The sequence below is a fragment of the Nycticebus coucang genome, chromosome 9 (genome assembly GCF_027406575.1).
Source record: "Nycticebus coucang isolate mNycCou1 chromosome 9, mNycCou1.pri, whole genome shotgun sequence".
Classification (NCBI taxonomy): Eukaryota; Metazoa; Chordata; class Mammalia; order Primates; family Lorisidae; genus Nycticebus; species Nycticebus coucang.
The window spans coordinates 119,594,627-119,614,851 of NC_069788.1; the positions used below are offsets into that span (position 1 = coordinate 119,594,627).

Here is a 20,225-nt window from a genome sequence, read left to right on the forward strand (position 1 = left end):
ACTTGAGTATTATGACTAGGTTTTAATTTTTACTACGAATTAAGAAATGGGATAACTCCAATAAATTCATAGATTGTAACATGTACCCTGACTATACTGTATTGTATCTGTCATAGCAAGTGCTCCATGAATTTTTTTTGCAGTTTTTGGCCAGGGCTGGGTTTGAACCCGCCATCTCCAGCATATGAGGCCGGCGTCCTACTCCTTTGAGCCACAGGCGCCTCCTCCATGAATTTTATTTGTAACATTGTTTTTAGTTTCATGGGCTTTTTCGCTACATTCCAGCCAAGGAAAGTATTGTTCTCACTCTATGTTCTCACTCTACAGCCATGCACACGGGACTGGGTCAGCAGAAGGCTCTTTTTGGGAAGGAGATGATCATGGTTTAAGTGGATGGTTTTGTAGCACAGTATTTGGCTGGTGAGTGACACTATTTCATCATGAGACTGCAAGCCCAGTGTCATTATAACCTGAGAATTGCTACATGTGTCTTTTCCAATCATGTAGCGAATACACAGAATTGAGTGTTATGGTATTTTGTGGTGGTCATTGTAAGAATAAGGCTCAAGGAGGAGATAGTAGAGCTGATTTTATAAATCACCTGGCCTGGGAATTTGCACCAATTGCTTCTGGTCAAATGGTGACTACAGGGTGAATGATGGCAAACGTAGGAAAAATTAATGGGAGAAAGATAAAGAAGCTTATGGCGAATGTTTCACTAACTTTCTATTAAGAGTTTGTAAGTAGACTGAAGTTATAACTCTGTTTCTAGGAATAGCTCTGTAACTTAACTGATCAAAAGATCCTTCAGAATTCGTAGGTGGACCATAAATGACATGAGAGGGTTGAAGATTAGGAGATGCCCCAGGGAAAATCCTGTCATTTAAATCACTCTGTTAATGCAATGCATGAATGTTCTTAGAATATACTGCTACGATACACCTTCTGATCAACCTTTCCCCCTTAAATTTTAAATAAGGAATAGATTTGGGGTCTTGCTCTGTTGCCCATGCTGGCCTTGAGTTTGAGCTCCTGGGCTCAAGTGATCCTCCCACCTCAGCTTCCCCAAATGCTGGGATTACAGGCATGAGCCACTGTGCCAGCATGATCAGTCTTTAAAAATAGGATAGATACTTCTTTCTCACTATTGATAAAGTGAGTTTTCTGCAATTGCTGTTAGATCGGTAGGGCTTATTTATAAACTAGTAATGAGGAAATGAAAGACCCACTGAGCTATCAGAAAGGCTTTTGGAAGTATTTTCTGAGAATTTCTGACAAACTCAAAGAATTTTTAAAATGTCATTCTTTAAAAGCGTGTTTTTCTCCTCATTATGAAGACATAGTTCTATAGCATGTGGACTGAAGAACTGAATCTGAAGTAATATCTTCTTCCCCATGTGTGTTGTCATTTTATTAAAATAAAAGCAAAAATATTTTTCTTATTTAACCAGAAGTATACGTGCATCATTTGGAATTTTGAAAAGACAGAGAAGCAAAAAGAAGAAAATAGAAATCACTCCTAATCCCATTCATTTGAGATGATCTCTGTTCAAATTTCATTTTTTAGTTGACAATATTATAGTAACAGGAGTAATTGCCAAGATTTCTTCAAAAGGGGGAAATTTACTAGTGTTTTGAGGTTTTGAAGATAACCACAGACATATTAAGATATATTACATAAGCAAACCACAGTCATTTCAAAATAGCTCATGCCATTTCTAAAACTTTGTGTATTAATAATTTACATTAATTTTTAAAACATAATTCATGTGTTAGAAGCTTTAATGCTATTATATTAATTTTTTACCCATGCTTGGTTATGTTCCTGAAGATGTCACTCACTTTTAAGAATACTCTCATTTATTATTTTCATTCTAAACCCTGGCTTTGTTCTATGATGTGGTAACTTTTATTTGAAAGGGAAAAGTAAAGCTGTGTGGGTCTCTTCTTGGCTGGGGTTTACCCCAGCAAGCCGCTTTGTGCCCCCTCAGGATTCTGGGGCTTTTGGTTAATAGCGACCTCTGTGACTCACCGGAGCTCTTGGCCAAACCCTCACTCCCCTTTCTACCTTCTTTCTTCATGGTCTTTCTAGCTTCTCAATTCAGATCTTTAGTAATCTCTCTAAGCTTTTCTTCCATACTCTGTTCCAATTTATCATGGACCCTACTTGACAAGTAAATTCCTCTCTGGAAATGTCAATGGTTTCTCCCTGTTTTTCCCCAAAAACAATTGTGTTGGAAATATCATCAAAAATTGTCTTTAATCCCATCCTCATGACTCCTGTAGCATGTTTTGATAAATAACAATACTAAGACAATACTTGGGTCAGTCACCTAACTCTTCCAATTGATTTAGTCTTCATAGTTTCTTTACTTTTGATGGACATTTTTAGAAGTGCTAAGAAATTCTCTAGGAAATAAAGAGTTATATTTCATTGACTTTGCTAAATTTTCATGGCTAAAAACAGAAACTTCTCAGATATCTAGTTATTTTAAGGTTTAGACTCTTTTTTTTGGGAGGGGGCAACCATTTTATCCATTTTTATTCCTACAACTTTATATTCTATTTTTTAAAAATTTTTATTAAAAAAAAAATATATATATATATTTTTGTAGAGACAGAGTCTCACTGTACCGCCCTCGGGTAGAGTGCCGTGGCGTCACACGGCTCACAGCAACCTCCAACTCCTGGGCTGAAGCGATTCTCTTGCCTCAGCCTCCGGAGTAGCTGGGACTACAGGCGCCCGCCACAACGCCTGGCTATTTTTTGGTTGCAGTTTGGCCGGGGCTGGGTTTGAACCCGCCACCCTCGGCATATGGGGCCGGCGCCCTACTCACTGAGCCACAGGCGCCGCCCTATTAAAAATATTTTTTAGAGATGGGCTCCTACTATGTTGCCCAGTCTAACCTCAAACTCCTAAACTCAAGCGATCCTCCTGCCTCAGCCTCCTGGGTATCTGGAACTACTTGCCACAATGCCTGGTGTTTTCCTATAAATATACAATATAGGGAAACCCACATACCAGTTTAGGACAGGAATATTTCTTGATTTTCTGGTTATCAATGTACCTTTATTGTTCTGTTTTTATTTTTATTATTCGTTTATTATTTATTTTTTGAGACACTCTTTCACCCAGGCTAGAATACAGTGGTGTCATCACAGGTCACAACAATATCAAACTCCTAGGCTGAAGTGATCCTCCTGGCTCAGCCTCCCAAGTAGCTGGGACTACAGGTGTACAACACATCCAGCTAATTTTTCTATTTTTAATAGAGACAGAGTCTTGCTCTTGCTCAGGCTGGTCTTGAATTCCTGAGCTCAAATGATCCTCCTGCCTTGGCCTCCCAGAGTGCTAGGCATTATGGGTATGAGCCACTGTGCCCAGTTTGTTATAGTTTTAGTTTTTATATCAATATGTTAAATTATTGTTCCTCTTCTATTTGTTACTTTATATTACATTTGGTTAATATTGGATGAAAATAAGTGGCTCTCAGAGACATTCTTACCAAATTCAGGGTACATCCAAATAATGCTAGTGCAGATGGGATTTGGGATGAAATGCTATTTTATAATAAGTATACTCCTGGCTTAGTCTGTTTGGGCTGCTATAACAAAATATCATAAACTGGATAGCTTGTAGGCAACAGAAATCTAATTCTCATAGTTCTGGATTCTCAGAAATTCAAGGTCAACGCACTAGCAGATTTGTTGTTTAATGAGGGTCTGTCTTCTCACTGTAACTCGCATGGTGAAAGGGACAAGGGATCTCTTTTGGGCATCTTTCGTAACATCTCCTGGAGGCCTTATTGCCTAATGCTATTACACTGGGGATTAGATTTCCACATACAAATTTTGGGGGGACATAAGAATTCAGTCGGGCGGCGCCTGTGGCTCAGTCGGTAAGGCGCCGGCCCCATATACTGAGGGTGGCGGGTTCAAACCCGGCCCCGGCCAAACTGCAACCAAAAAATAGCCGGGCGTTGTGGCGGGCGCCTGTAGTCCCAGCTACTCGGGAGGCTGAGGCAAGAGAATCACTTAAGCCCAGGAGTTGGAGGTTGCTGTGAGCTGTGTGAGGCCACGGCACTCTACCGAGGGCCATAAAGTGAGACTCTGTCTCTACAAAAAAAAAAAAAAAAAAAAAGAATTCAGTCCACTGCAACTCCTGACAGCCACAACCATCTCCAGATTCAAGTGATGGGGCATGTCTTCTCTTTTGCTTCTAGTGTACCCTCTACATATACCTCTTAAAGGATTTTGCTTAATATTGTGTTTATTCAACATCATTTTTAGAAGATTGAATTTCTTAAGCAGCATCTAGCCCAATATAAATGCTCATTGAGTAAATGAATGAAGGCAATGATAAATGACATATAGCAAACTTTTGCTAGCTTTTTAGGAGGTACCATCACCTGTTTTGTTTTTATTTATTTACTTATTGAGACAGCCTTTCGAGTAGTTGAGACTACAGGTGCTTGCTACAATGTCCATCTAGTTTTTCTATTTTTAGTAGAGGGGATTCTTGCTCTTGCTCAGGCTGGTGTCTGAGCTCCTGAGTTCAAGCAATCCACCCGCCTTGGCCTCCCAGACTGCTAGGATTAGAGATGTGAGCCACCATGCCTGGCCATGTATTGGTTTAGAGCAGTGGTTCCCAACCTTCCTAATGCTGCGACCCTTTAATACAGTTCCTCATGTTGTGGTGACCCCCAACCACAAAAATTATTTTTGTTGCTACTTCACAACTAATTTTGCTACTGTTATGAATCATAATGTAAATATCTGATATGCAGGAGACCCCCAAAGGGGTCACGACCCACAGATTGAGAACCACTGGTTTAGAGCATGAACTGTGGTGCCAGGATCATCTGGATTCAAGTGTTGGCTCTGTCATTTATCAGCTGTGTGTCCCTAGGTAATTGTCTGTCATGTTTGTGTACCTCAGTTTTGCCTTTCAAATATGTAATTATAGTTCTTAACTCATAGTTGTTACAAAGATTAAAGGAGGTTGTATGTGCAAGGTGCTCAGAACAGTGCCTCTATCTAGTAAGTGCTGTGTGTACAATTGGTTGCTATTATTTGTCTATTGTTATTAGCCTTTTTTTTTTTTTTTATAGCTCTGTCATGGAATAATGGGTGCCCTTAGGAAATTCATTATGAAATTCACTTTTTCTGCCGTCAGAATGAAGAAGTACTTTGTTTCTGCTTTGTGTTCAAGAGCACTAGGGTATGGGAAGGGAAGGTGGAGGTGTCACAGCTATGTCACAAAGCTGCAGGTGTTTGTATCTTTATCAGTCTGGGCTGGGTAGGCTCACCTTGAACTTGCTTTTGGGTGGAATTGTATCAATTCAGTATAGCAACACTGTTACTTCAGGGTGATTCTGATTCATCTTAAACAACATAATCATTCATTAGTAAAGTTTTTTTAGTAGGAAAATCTTTAACAGTGAATCCTGGGAGACACAATGAAAAGTATTTGATGACAAATAAGACTGATAGATTTGTGTGGTCATCTGTAGCATGAGCTGTTTAATGATTCTTTGCATTTTAAAAAGTGTTCTATTTAATATTTAATATGATTGCTTGTATCTAGCTATTGGCCTTAGATTTATTTTGTATTTTCCTCCCAGCATTTTATTATGAAAAATTTCTAATGTACAGTAAAGTTGAAGGATTTGACAGTGAACACCTATATATTTAACACATAGATTCTAAAACTAACATTTTGCAATACTTGATCACAAAGCTATATATATTTATCTATTCTTTGCCCATCCCCTCATACATTGTATTTTTAGTTTTTATTTATTTTTATTTTTAATTTTTGAGACAGAATCTTACTATGTCGCTCTAGGTAGAGTGCTGTGGCATCACAGCTCACAGCAACCTCAAACTCTTGGGCTTAAGCAATTTCCTTGCCTCAGCCTCCCGAGCAGCTGGGAGTACAGCCACACACCACAACACGTGGCTATTTTTTTGTTGTAGTTGTCATTGTTGTTTAGCAGGCCTGGGCTGGGTTCAAACCTGCCAGCCGCAGTGTATGTGGCTGGCGCCCTACCTACTGAGCTATGGGCATCGAGCCCCCTCAAACATTTTATATTTTTATGTGTTTGTTTTATTTTGTGATTTGACCATGTGTATAGTCAGAGAAGTCAGTGTTTTTATTTTCAACCTGCAGGAACTAATAGTGACATAGTCATTTACATATAGTGATTCATCAATCAGGGCTTTTAAAAAGTTATAAAATAAAACTTGCTCTTTCTGGAAGGATTCTTTAAGACTCAAGGAGGGGATAGGGGAAGAAACGTGTAGGTGGGAAAAATAAGCCCCGGAGAAAAGAATTTAATATAATAGTTTTAGTTTCACTTTGCAAGCCCTGTAGGGTCAGCTCTTCTTGTTTCAAGTAAGTGGCAACATTTATGGAGCAGAAAGGAACTAAGTTAAAAAAATATTTTTAAAGAAAATCCTTGCAAGTTGAAGGTTAATACCACACACAGCAACCCCTGAGTATAATATCAGTGTTCTGTCCACTTTACTTCCTGTAGACAGTTAAGTATAATTGCAGAGCTTTCCTTTCACCACCAGAACAGAGTCTACACTGCTAGTTCTTTTGCTTCTGAAAACACCTCTAAAGGGAATGAATGGGTCACCTGGCAAAATCTTGATTATAATCCGAAAAGAAGGCGTAGTTACTTTGTTCTTCATGAACTGTGGAAGTGCTCGCTAGAAAGCCATACAGAGGGTGGTTTGGGCTGCTGCTGTTTTCTGGGAATGCATGTTTGCTAGAGACGCAGAGCTACAGCATTGCTAACGGACATGTATCCATTTCACTTTCAGTTTACTTCTTTGACTGAGATGGACATGATATAATCTGCACCGAGTCACAGAATGGCATCTAGTTCTGTGCTTCCTGCTGAAGACGGACAGGTTTCCTTGGGCATCGACGATCTCCATATTTCACTGCAAGGTAATTAGATTGGGTGGGGTAACACCTGCAGGACTCTGGCAGCCTTACTCTCATCTAGTCACAGATTGCATTGCTGCTGTCTCTTTCAGGATGATTTTTAATGTATCTGTGTATTTCCAACTGTAAAAACCTGTCAGTACACTTACATTTTTTTATTGCTATCTCAGTTCTCTAGAAAAGTAGCTGATACCTGGAAGGAATTTAGTATCTCTAGTTTCTTACTCTGAGTGTATGTATTTTATTTGCAGTGAAAATTAGTTAACTATAGTTTACTTGGTATTCTTTCTACTTACTTTGTATATTTTTGCAGACCCTCTTAAATGCACATTCTTAGTTTTTCCCAATAGAAGAGTAGACCCTCTCGGTAAGTTGACCACCCAAGTGTTTGTAACAAACTGGTCAACATACAGAGATGGCCAACATAAGGAACTAGGCCTACTGTACTGTGCATGTGGTGTGTGTCTGGTCTACGAAAATTAGGCCAATTTAAAGAGGTGGTCAGTTTATGGGGGGTGGTCAGTTAGGGAGGTTCTGCTGTATTATAAATGAATGACTTTTCAAACACATGAATCATGTGTGCCATACATAAGTACTATCAGTTTTTGGTTTTAGTGCGTCTTAGGGAGCTTGGCAATATTCTTGCTACATTTTGAAAATTCCTTACCTGCTAAACTTTCCACCTTTGTTGATAAAGTGAATTTTAGAGTTGAGTAAAGTTAGCTAGTATAAAAAGAGCTAAGGCTATGGCAAATGTTTGAAAATACTCATGAAACTATTGTAAAGTAGTTTTAAGATTAGGGGCAATATTTTCTCCCATCACCCTCACCCTTGGTAGAGTGCTGTGCTGTCACCGCTCACAGCAACCTCAAACTCTTGGGCTTAAGCGATTCTCTTGCCTCCACCTCCCAAATAGCTGGGACTACAGGCACCTGCCACAACACCCAGCTATTTTTTGGTTGTAGTTGTCATTGTTTGGCAGGCCTGGGCTGGATTTGAACCCACCAGCTCTGGTGTATGAGGTTGGCACCCTAGCTGCTGAGCTGTAGGTGCCAAGCCATGGAATTTATTTTAGTTTAGTATACTTTGTATGATTCTGGATGGTCCCCATTTTAAACAAACTTGAGATATGGAAATTCAGGCTATTAAAAAGATAAATGGCTGTCTTTAAAAATTATTTGCTTTGGCTCAGCGCCTGTAGCACAGTGGTTACGGCACCAGCCACATACACCAGGGCTGGTGGGTTCAAACCCAGCTGCAACAACAACAACAAAAAATAGCCAGGCATTGTGGTGGGCTTCTGTAGTCCCAGCTACTGGGAGGCTGAAGCAAGAGAATTGTTTAAGCCCAGGAGTTTGAGGTTGCTGTGAGCTATGATGCTATAGCACTCTACCCAGGGCAACATAGTGAGACTCTGTCTCCAAAAAAAAAAAAATAATAATTTGCTTCACTAAGATGTCTATTAAAGAATTCCTTCAAATCTTTCCATGTGGGTTTCTTACTTGACAATGTATTATAATAGGTGCTTCTTTCCCTTTTATCATAAGAAAAGAGAAAGTGTATTTTGTCTGAAACATCTCTGCTAAGCCTTTCAGGTGGGAAAGGTGTGTTGAGGGAACAATTTTTTTTTTTTTGTAGAGACAGAGTCTCACTTTACTGCCCTCAGTAGAGTGCTATGGCGTCACACAGCTCACAGCAACCTCCAGCTCTTGGGCTTACGTGATTCTCTTGCCTCAGCCTCCCGAGTAGCTGGGACTACAGGCGCCCGCCACAACGCCCGGCTATTTTTTTGTTGCAGTTTGGCCGGGGCTGGGTTTGAACCCGCCACCCTTGGTATATGGGGCCGGCGCCCTACTCACTGAGCCACAGGCGCTGCCCTAGGGAACAATTTTTTGAAATGTTGGAGAGAGATGATTATGAAAGCAGTAAGGGGTAAAGTTGGAAAAGTATCATAGGATTTTAAAGTTGGAAGGGATTTTCTTTGCCATTCAATGTAATTTGAGACCACAGTAGGAATTACTTTGAAAGTATTTGTAAGGTTAAGATCCTTCAGGAAGGGGAATTCAAACCCAACCCCCCCCCAACCCCCCCCCGTTAATATGAGGGTACACATGATTCTATCACATTTACTTTTTGGCAGTGTACAAATATTGGGTCTTGAGAGGGAAAGCTACCTGGTCACAGGACAGAGTTGTGCCTGAGGGGATTAATCTGGCTTTGAGGTAAAGAAGGGCTGGAAAAGGGCAAGAAAGTAGAGTTGGGGAAATCACTTAGAAAGCATTTGCAAATATTCGGGTGTTAGGTAATGTTTGCCTGGACTAGGGTCATAATAGCAAGGGTGAAAGTGGGGGATAGATATGAAAACCTTGATGTGGAAGACTCAGCAGGACTTTTCTTTTCTTTTCAGTTTTTGGCTGGGGCCGGGTTTGAATCCGCCACCTCTGGTATATGGGGCTGGCACCCTACTCCTTTGAGCCACAGGCGCCGCCCTCAATAGGACTTTTCAACCACTGAGTACAGAGAATAATACGGTGCAGAGACTCCCAAGTTTTGAAACTTGGGGTAATACTGGTAGCACACATAGTGTACAAATTATTAACTTTATTTAATGTGTTTTTACTAAGCATAATAATATCAAATTAGAAGGCCATTAAGTATTATTAATATCATTGTGCTCAACATAAATTGTTATAAATTAAAGGTACTTCACATGGCCTATAATCCTAGCACTCTTGGGAGGCCGAGATGGGAGGATCACTTGAGCTCAGGAGTTCGAGAACAGCCTGAGCAAGAGCAAGATCCCCTCTCAAAAAAAAAGGTACTTCACAAAAAATTTCCTATGCTATGGAAGGATTAGTATGACATGGGGGCATTTGAAAGTGATAGTGATATTGGCCACTGAGGTGGAGTCATCTTGAGAACTTATTTTTAATTTAAAATTTTTAATTATTAGGGGTACATAATAGTTAAATATATATGGGGTACATGTGATGTTTTGATATAGGCATACAATGTGTAATAATCAAAGCAGGATAATTGAGAGTGTCCATCACCTCAAGCATTTATCATTTCTTGAGAAATTTTAAATGACAACTGTAGCCAACTTTGAACTGTTTAGAACACTTCCCTTATATATTTCATATTTAAGTTACTTAGTTTTTGACAAATAAATATAATTTGTTAGTCTATAGGACATAATGAATCTGCATAACAGAAGCAAATTATTTTGGTTTCAAAGACAAGGTAGGCCAATGCTTTATAAAAACAGCATCCAGGTGCAGAATGTTCATTAGAAACAGAACCAGGAAGGAGCCTGTATTCTATTACCTTTGCCACAGCACAAGGTGAATGGTTAACCATCTGTGTGAACCTGTGTAAAAACATACTCAGCCCAGTTACTGTGTTTATATGTTTTATTTAATACTGTTATCACCTAGATGAGTATTTTATTTTTTATTTATTTTAATTTTAATTTTTACATATACTTTTACATATTTTTACCTATTACATTTACTTTTACATATTTTTACATATACAAAACATACTCAGCCCAGCATTGTTTATATGTTTTATTTAATACTGTTATCACCTAGATGAGTATATAATTTTTTATTTTTTTAATTTTAATTTTAATTTTTACATATACATGTGTTAATTAGGTTTTCATTTTTTTTGCCTTCAAAAATTAAAAAGACTTAAAATTTAAAAACGATAACAATGTGTAAGATAAGGATTAGAAACAAAAACCTTGTAAAGAACGACCAAACATAAATACATTCAGAAAAGGAATCAGACAATTGCTACATTGAAATATTAAGCAATAATAATAATAATGCAAAGAAAGTAACATTCACATTGTCAAATAAGAGTATGTCTATTATAGAATGCTTTGACTCTGAGATTCAGTATGGAGTCATCAGTTAACTTCTTACTATTTTTTTTAAGTATCAAAAAATAAACAATAATTATAAATAAAAGTAAAAGATAATTTCAAAAAACAGATCATGCTAAATCTTATAGACAATAGAAAAAGAAGAAATACATCAAAATTATTCTACTTGATCTGAGTACACCTGATATTAAAGTTGGAGAAAATATATTATTATAAAGGAGAAATTACAAACATATGTCACTTATAAATGAGGATACAATATCCTAAACAACATGTCAACATGTTGAGTTAAAAATTAATGTTTAAGTAATATACTTTGGTCAAAATTAAAACCAATTTATGTGAAAATTAGTCACTATTTTCTTTTTTTTTTTTTCTTCTTTTCCTCTCCCTCAGCCCTTCCCTCTTTCTCTGTCTGCTCTCCCCTTCCCCCGTGTCCCACCATGTCATTAATTGTCTTCAAATCAAAATTGAGTACATAGGGTTCATACTTCTCCACTCCTGTGATGCTTCACTAAGATAATGCGTTCCACCTCCATCCAGGTTAGTACAAATGCTGAAAAATCTCTACTTTTTAAATGGCTAAATAATATTCTATTGTATACATATACCACAGCTTACCGATCCATTCCTGGCTTGAAGGACATTTAGGTTGTTTCCACATTTTGGCAATTGTAAATTGGTCTGCGATAAACAGCCTAGTACAGGTGTCTTTATAATAAAAGTTTTTTTTTTCCTTCTGGATAGATGCCCAATAATGGAATTGCAGGATCAAACGGGAGGTCTAGGAGGTTCTTTGAGGTTTCTCCATACTTCCTTCCAAAAAGTTGTATTAGTTAGCAGTCCCACCAGCAGCGTAAAAGTGTTCCTTTCTCTACACAACCGCTCTAGCATCTGCAGTTTTGAGATTTTGTGACATAGGCTATTCTCGCTGGGGTTAGGTGATATCTCAGGGTAGTTTTCTCTAATAATTAAGAATGATGAGCATTTTTTCATATGATTGCTGGCCATTCATCTGTCATCTTTGGAGAAGATTCTATTCATCTCTCTTTCTCATTGATGTATGGGGTTGTTGGTTTTTTTCTTGTGAATTAATTGAAGTTCTGTGTAGATCCTGGTTATTAAGTGTTTGATTCAAAATATGCAAATATCCTTTCTCATTGGGTAGGTTGTCTATTTGCTTTGGTTGTTGTCTCCTTGGCTGTACAGAAGCTTTTCAGTTTCATTAAATCCCATTTGTTTATTATTGCTGTTGTTGCTATTGCCATGGCAGTCTTCCTCATAAAATCTTTCCCCAGGCCGGTATCTTCCAGTGTTTTTCCTATTCTTTCTTTGAGGATTTTTATTGTTTCATGCCTTAAATTTAAGTCCTTTATCCATCTTGAATCAATTTTTGTGAGTGGAGAAAGGTGTGGGTCCAGTTTCAGTCTTTTACATGTGGATATCCAATTCTCCCAGCACCATTTATTGAATAGGGAATCTTTCCTCCAGTAGACACTCTGGTTTGGTTTATTGAAGATTAGGTAGCTGAAAGTTGTTGATTTCATTTCCTGGTTTTCTATTTGATTCCAAATGTTTGTGTCTCTATTTTTGTGTCAGTACCATGCTATCTTGACCACTATGGCCTTGTAATACAGCCTAAAGTCTGGTATGGTGATACCCCTGGCTTTGTTTTTATTACTAAGAACTGCCTTAGCTATACGGGTTTTTTTCTGATTCCATACAAAACGCAGAATCATTTTTTGCAAGTCTAGAAAATATGATGTTGGTATTTTAATAAGGATGGCGTTGAATCAGTAAATTACTTTGGGAAGTATAGACATTTTAACAATGTTGATTCTTCCCAGCCATGAGCATGGTATGTTCTTGCATTTGTTAAGGTCCTCTGCTATTTCCTTTCTTAAGGTTACATAATTTTCTTTATAGAGGTCCTTCACCTCTTTTGTTAGGTATATTTCTAAGTATTTCATTTTCTTTGGGGCTATGGTGAAGGGAGTTGTGTCTTTAATTAACATCTCATCTTGTCTGTTATTGGCGTATACAAAGGCTACTGACTTGTGGACATTGATTTTATATCCTGAAACATTACTGTATTTTTTGATGACTTCCAAGAGTCTTGTGGTTGTGTCTTTAGGGTTCTCTAAGTATAAGATCATATCATCAGCAAAGAGGGAGAGTTTGACCTCCTCTGCTCCAATTTAGATGCCTTTTATTTTCTTGTCTTGTCTAATTGTATTGGCTAGAACTTCCAGCACTATGTTGAATAGTAAAGGTGACAGAGGACAACCTTGTCTGGTTCCAGTTCTAAGAGGAAAAGCTTTCAGTTTGACTCCATTCAGTAAAATATTAGCTGTGGGTTTGTCATAAATAGCTTTGATCATTTTCAGAAATATGCCACCTATGCCTATAATCCTCAATATTTTAATTAGAAAAGGATGCTGGATTTTGTCGAATGCTTTTTCTGCATCTATTAAGAGGATCATATAGTTTTTAGTTTTACTTCTGTTGATTTGGTGAATAATGTTTATAGACTTGCGTATGTTAAACCAGCCTTGCATCCCTGGGATGAAACCTACTTGATCATGATGTATGACTTTTTTGATGATAAGCTGTAATCTGTTGGCTAAGATTTTGTTGAGAATTTTTGCATCTATATTCATTAGTGAAATTGGTCTGAAATTCTCCTTTTTAGTTGAGTCTTTTCCGGATTTTGTATCAGAGTGATATTTGCTTCATAGAACGTGTTGGGGAAGATTCCTTCCTTGTCAATTTTAGGAATAATTTCTGCAATATAGGAATAAGCTCTTCTTTGAAGGTTTGATAAAATTCTGTGTGAAGCCATCTGGACCAGGGCATTTTTTTGTTGAAAGATTTTTTATTGTTTCTTTGATCTCAGTGCTTGAAATTGGTCTGTTCAGAAGCTCTATTTCTTCCTGGCTAAGTCTAGGGAGAGGGTGTGATTCCAAATATTGATCCATGTCCTTCACATTGTCGACTTTCTGGGCATAGAGTTTCTGGTAGTATTCAGAGATGATCTCTTGTATCTCTGTGGGATCAGTTGTTATTTCCCCTTTGTCATTTCTGATTGAGTTTACTAGAGATTTTACTTTTTATTTCTAGTCAGTCTGGCCAATGGTTTATCTATTTTATTTTTTTAAAAAACCAACTCCTTGTTTCATTAATTTTCTGAATGATTCTTTTGTTTTCAATTTCACTAATCTCTGATTTAATTTTGGATATTTCTTTTCTTCTGCTGGGTTTAGGCTTAGATTGTTCTTCTTTTTCCAATTGCATCAATGGCTTGTGAGTTTGTTGATGTGCTCTCTTTCTGTTTTTCTAATCTAGGCTTCTAAAGAGATACATTTTCCTCTCAGGACTGCGTTTGCTGTATCCCATAGGTTTTGGAGAATGTTCCATGGGATGATGAGAAGATTTTGGAGAATGTATATTCTTTATCTTTGGGATGGAGTGTTCTATATATGTCTATCAAGCACAGTTATTCTATGGTCTCATTTAAATCTCTAACATCTTTGTTTAACTTCTGTTTAGAGGATCTGTCCAGCTCTGAGAGAGGGGTATTAAAGTCCCCTGTTACTATGGTGTTATAGGATATCATATTGCTCAAACTAAGCAAAGTCTGTTTCAAGAATCTGGAAGCATTTAAATTGGGTGCATAAATATTTAGAATTGAAATGTCTTCTTGTTGTATTTTCCCTTTGACCAATATGAAGTGACCATCATTGTCTTTTTTGACATTAGTTGCTTTAAATCCACATTTATCTGAAAATAAGATTGCAACCCCTCTTTTCTTCTGAATTCCGTTTGCCTGAAAAATTGACTTCCAACCTTTAACTCTGAGTTTTAATTTGTCTTTTGACGTAAGGTGTGTTTCCTGCAGACAGCAAAAAGATGGCGTCTGTTTTTTAATTCAATCAGCCAATCTATGCTTCTTTAGTGGGGAATTCAAGCCATTGGCGTTTATTGAGATAATTGATAAGTGTGGTAGCATTCTATTCATCTTATTTTGGGAAAGTCCATTGCTTAGTTTTGTCTTTTGCATCCTTGTGGAAACTAGGTTCTGTCCTTTAATTTCTGGGTGTTTACTTTGTTGAAGGTCCACTGTGTTGGACAGTGTATAGAACAGGTTGAAATATTTCCTGTAAGGCTGGTCTTGTTGTGACAAATTTCCTCAATTTTTGCATATCAATAAAAGATTTGATTTCTCTGTCAATTTTAAAGTTTAGCTTAGTGGGATATAACATTCTGGGCTGGAAGTTGTTCTGTTTAAGTAGATAAAAGACAGATGACCATTGTCTTCTGGCCTGAAAAGTTTCATTAGAGAAGTCTGCGGTGACCCTGATGGGTTTGCCCCTGTATGTCAGTTGGCGCTTATTCCTGGCAGCTTGCAAAATCTTTACTTTTGTCTTGACTTTAGATAGATTCATCACAATGTGCCTTAGAGAAGCTCTATTTTTTTTTTCAGTTGAGATTCAAAATTTATAAAACATGTATATATTTGTATCTTAAAAAGACTAGTGAGAATATTCATCTGAAACGTTAAGTTTTTATTTTTTATTAAATCATAGCTGTGTACATTAATGTGATCATGGGGCACCATACACTGGTTTTATATACCATTTGACATATTTTCATCACACTGCTTAACATAGCCTTCGTGGCATTTTCTTAGGGGAAGCTCTATTTGAATTGAGGTGACCAGGGGACCAATATCCCTCTGAAAGGACTATGTCAGAATCTTTGATGATATTAGTGAAATTTTCATTTATAATATTCTCTAGAATGGCTTCCATTCCTCTGGGGCATTCTTCTTCCCCATCTGGGATACCTATAACTTGTATGTTTGTATGCTTCATAGAGTCCCATAATTCTGTCAGTGAACGTTCTGCTTTCTTTCTCTTCTTTTCCGCCTCTTTAACTATCTGAGTTATCTCGAGAGCTTTATCCTCTACCTCTGAGATTCTTTCTTCTGCATGATCTAATCTGTTGTTGATACTTTCTATTGCACCTTTAAGTTCCCTAATTGACTACTTCAGTTCTTTCAGCTCTGCTATATTCTTTTTATATTCTTCATATCTTTCATCTCTTATTTGATTCTGTTTTTAGATTTCCTTTGGTTATTTTCTACTTTTTCAGCAATTTCCTTCATTGTTTTTTGATTGTTTTCCACTTTTGCAGCAATTTCCTTCATTGTTTTCATCATCTGTATTTTAAATTCCCCTTCTGTCATTTCTAACATTTCTTTATAGGAGGAGTCCTCTGCTGTAGCTACCTCGTAATCCCTAGAAGAGGGTACTCTGAACTGGTATTTCGTGTTACCAGGATTTTTCTGCTGATTCTTCTTCATGAGTGCTTTTTTGTATCTGTTTCCTTACCCTAATTATTCTCTCACTTCTTCTTGCTCTTTAAAGTTTTAATGAGTTCTTTTGGTAGGGGACCAGAAGGATGAGAAAATTGAAGAGCAAGAAGGGAAAAAAGATTTTAAAAAGAAAAAAAAAAAACAAAAGAAGGAAGAGGTGGTGAATAAAAGGAAATATTGACAAAAAAAGGAAAGGCACTGAAAGAAACAGAGTAATATAGGTGTATAATAGGGTACTATGACCCAACCTTGAAGACCCCCAACCTCTGGGGGTGCTGCGTTGGGTGATTCACTTGAGGTCAACAGCTCTTTGCCAGCCGGGTCAAACATAGTACCCCACCTCCACCAGATAGAGAGGAAAGCCAAAAATACTATAAATCAAACCAAAACAAACAAGCAAGAACCCTTATGGGGTAACATTGGAGGAAAAAAAAAAATAATAGGGGCAGAAACACTGGCAAAAATGAAATTCTAATTGTTAATGAAGGCATAAATGAAAGATTGTTATTAAACTAGGATAGTGAAAAAAAAAAAAGAAAAAAAAGTAAGAAAAATACCGGGGAAAAATGTTGAAATTAAGAAAAAAACCTGAACAAACAAAAAAAGGAAAACCCCCCAAATCCTCCAAAGCCCCAAAACTGAAGAACCAAATAGTATATATATCTTGCTGAATATTGTCCGGGCATCAGGTGATCTTCTGAGGTATAAGATGTTAATCACAATGTTAATACAGCGGTACGAGATGGAGACTGGAGGCCTTTGCTGATCTCTCAGACCCTGTAGGCTTGGGAGCCCAAAAATGTCCTCAGCCCACTTGAGACACTCCAAACTATGAACCTTGGCCAAGCAGAAGCTTTCCAAGGAAAGCACTTATCCCTGGGATCTCTCCCGGTGTGGCTGCCCGTTTATCCAGTGGGCCAAGTCCAGACTCCCACTGTGCCCTTGAGGGCCAAGGCTGTGAATCTGCCACACTTGGAACTCCGCACTTCCCCAGTGTCTCAGTGCCCTCCTTTGGGCAGCTCGGTCACTAGATTGCGCGCCCAAGGTCTCCCAGCTGATCTCCACACTGCAACACACAGGGGCAGCTCTCCCACAGCAGCTGTGCGGGCAGCCCACAGCTGAACGTTATTAGCTCCCTTCCAGCTCAGCGGCTCAGACCAGGGCCCCAGACAATACCCATAGTCATCTGCACACACCGGCCCAAGATCTCCCAAGGCAGTTCAATCGAGTGCTCAAGTTCAAGAAAACCAAAACAGCTCATGGGTAAGGCTTTTCCTGCTTGCAGTCTCGCTGTTGCTATGGGTACAGCCGCAGGCAGCCTCCAACTGAACAAACGCGCCTACCACTTGCCAGATTTTCCACCACTTCTGTCCTCCTTGTGGGGTCCAGAAGTCTCTCACTGGCTTCCTCTGTCACCAAAGGGAAGCCTCTGGGCAAAACTCACCGGCCAGAGATGCCTGGTCTTCTCTTGCCACTCTCACTGCGCCCAGCTGCACAGAAGCTGTTACTGGGCTGCCATCTTTTCTTTTCCTAGATGAGTATTTTAGAAGATTAAAAAACCCTCTGTGCTTTCTGTGGAAGTGTCATTACTTGTTAGTGAAACCTGAGTCTCTGTGGTTAGGTTATTACTCCATTTAAATTTATTCATTATTTATTGAGTATCCATCTGAAGAGAGGCTTTCAATTTATTTATTTATTTTGAGATGGAGTTGCACTCTGTCAGCCTGGCTAGAGGGCTGTGGTGTCATAGCTCATGGCAACCTTGAACTCTTGGGCTCAAGTGCCCCTTTTGCCCCAGCCTACTGAGTAGCTGGGACCTTAGGTGCTGCCATGAGGCCCAGCTAGTTTTTCTATTTTTAGTAGAGATGGGGGTCTCACTCTTGCTCAGGCTGGCATGTGTGATTTTTAGTTTTATTAAATATTATCTCTGTTTAGTGGGTTAGATTCCAAGCCTCATAATGGAGATATAATGTTTAATTTTTTTCAGTTATGAGTAAATGCTGAGTGCCAACTAAGTACAGTAAGCTAGGTTTTTATAGATACAAAGAAAAGTTAAATTTGGCACTTTCAAGAAACACTTAGTTGGCTGGGTGCAGTGGCTCACGCCTGTAATCCTAGCACTCTGGAGGCCAAGGTGGGAGCATCCCTTGAGCTCAGGAGTTTGAGAACAGCCTGAGCAAGAGTGAGACCCTGTCTCTACTAAAAATAGAAAAACTAGCATGTGGTGGGCACCCTGTAATCCCTGCTTCTTAGGAGGCTAAGGCAAGAAGATCCCTTTTGCCCAGAAGTTTGAGGTTGCTGTGATGTCATAACTCTAGCTTGGGGCAACAGAGTGAGACTCTGTCTCAAAAAGAAACACATAAGTCTAGGTGTGCTTTTGTCTGTTGATGTCATGTGGAAGTGGGAAAATACAGGTAGTCCCCAGGTTACAAATGAGATAGGCCCTGTATATTTGTTCTTAAGCTGAATTTGTATGTATGTCAGAATAGGTACATTTACCTATTACCTGTTAGAGATAAGTTGGATATTTGTAACTTGGGGACTTACTGTAATAGCCCCCCGTTTATAAGTGCGGGTTATACATAAGTTGGATATTTGTGACTTTGGAACTTACTATAATAGCCCCCATTTGAAAGTGTGAGTTGTTCATAAGTTGGATGTTTATAACTTGGGGACTACCTATAGCCTAGGGTGAAAATATAATCATTCTTATGAGATGAATTGAAGTCTTTAACTTGATAGGGTTATGTTCTTAATTTTGGTATCAATCATACAAATTCAACCAAAATATGACTGAAAATGTTATCTGGAATATCTTTTCATGTTTCACTTTTAGGGAGATAAAGACTAAGCATTTTTTCTATATAATTTTATTTGTAAGGTAAGTTATATATTCCTCTTATTGTAAAAATGAAACAGTGTGGTCAGAACTTGCCTGGAGTTTGTTGTCTTTTTTCTGAGCCCTGTGTAATTGTTTCCAGTCCTTGAATTTCCTCTCCTCTTTGCATATCTCTTGCTTCAGAATCCTTCTGAGCTCCTCCAAGTATGTTTAGGGTGCTCTGCATATAGTACTTCTGGATCTTTATTGCCAGTGAGCTTCGTGAATATTTTAGGGTTTCCATGAACAATGATATAGTGAATAACTGAGCAGTCATTCCCATGTAAACAACAAAGGCCTGAACTGTACCCTGAGCTGTTAGAAGAACTGTTCCATGTTCATGAAAATTGTCAGGTGGGATGGAAACATGATTCCTTTAGATACAGTGAGATGTGTCTATGTTGTTCTGGAGCTGAAGAGTGTCTTTTTGTTTTCTTTTGTTTTGTTTTTTTGAGACAGAATCTGGGTAGAGTGCTGTGTCATCAAAGCTCACAGCAACCTCAAACTCCGGCTCAAGCGATCTTCCTGCCTCAGCCTCCTGAGTAGCTGGGATGATAGGCACCCTATTTTTGGAGACGGGTTCTCACTCTTGCTCAGGCAATCCAACTGTCTTGGCCTCCCAAGAGTGCTGGGATTACAGATGTGAGCCACTGCTTCTGGCCAATAGTGGTTTTTAGTATCATGGTTCTGAGAGAAAAATCTATTCTACCTTATTATGATTGTGAGCGGATGAAACCATGCAAAATCTTAAAAAGATGAACAGGAAAAAGGAACATTAATAAAAGACTTCTTGGTGGAAATTTTACTCTTTTGCAGCAAAATTCCTAGTGTGGAATTTTGATGGAAATGATTAATGAAGAGTAAGAAAAAGATGTGTATTAGCCAGTAATATTTTTGTTTCCCTAACTGATTCAGACTACTCAGTTATTTATGAATAAAAGCAAAATATCTCTGGGGTCCATTTTGGCTGTTTATGTGATTATTACACTCAGAGAAAAAATCAAGTTATAGCCCTTCATTGCCTATCAATACTATACTGTAACAATCAAAAGTTTCCAGAAAGTTCCTGCTTATGTAGTAACTGATATTCTCTTTTGCTGTATTTTCTTGGAAGTTTGTT

The 20,225-nt window shown here is 38.3% G+C and overlaps 1 protein-coding gene across 4 annotated transcripts in view; it reads left to right on the forward strand.

The window, feature by feature from the left end:
* SYNE2 (spectrin repeat containing nuclear envelope protein 2) overlaps positions 1-20,225 on the forward strand; it is a 424,477-nt gene that overhangs the window by 69,028 nt on the left and 335,224 nt on the right. For all 4 annotated transcript variants that reach the window (XM_053601260.1, XM_053601261.1, XM_053601264.1 and 1 more), the window contains exon 2: positions 6,832-6,961. In XM_053601260.1, coding sequence (XP_053457235.1) covers positions 6,883-6,961 — 79 coding nt within the window. In that variant the 5' untranslated portion in view covers positions 6,832-6,882. The remainder of the gene's footprint in view (positions 1-6,831; positions 6,962-20,225) is intronic.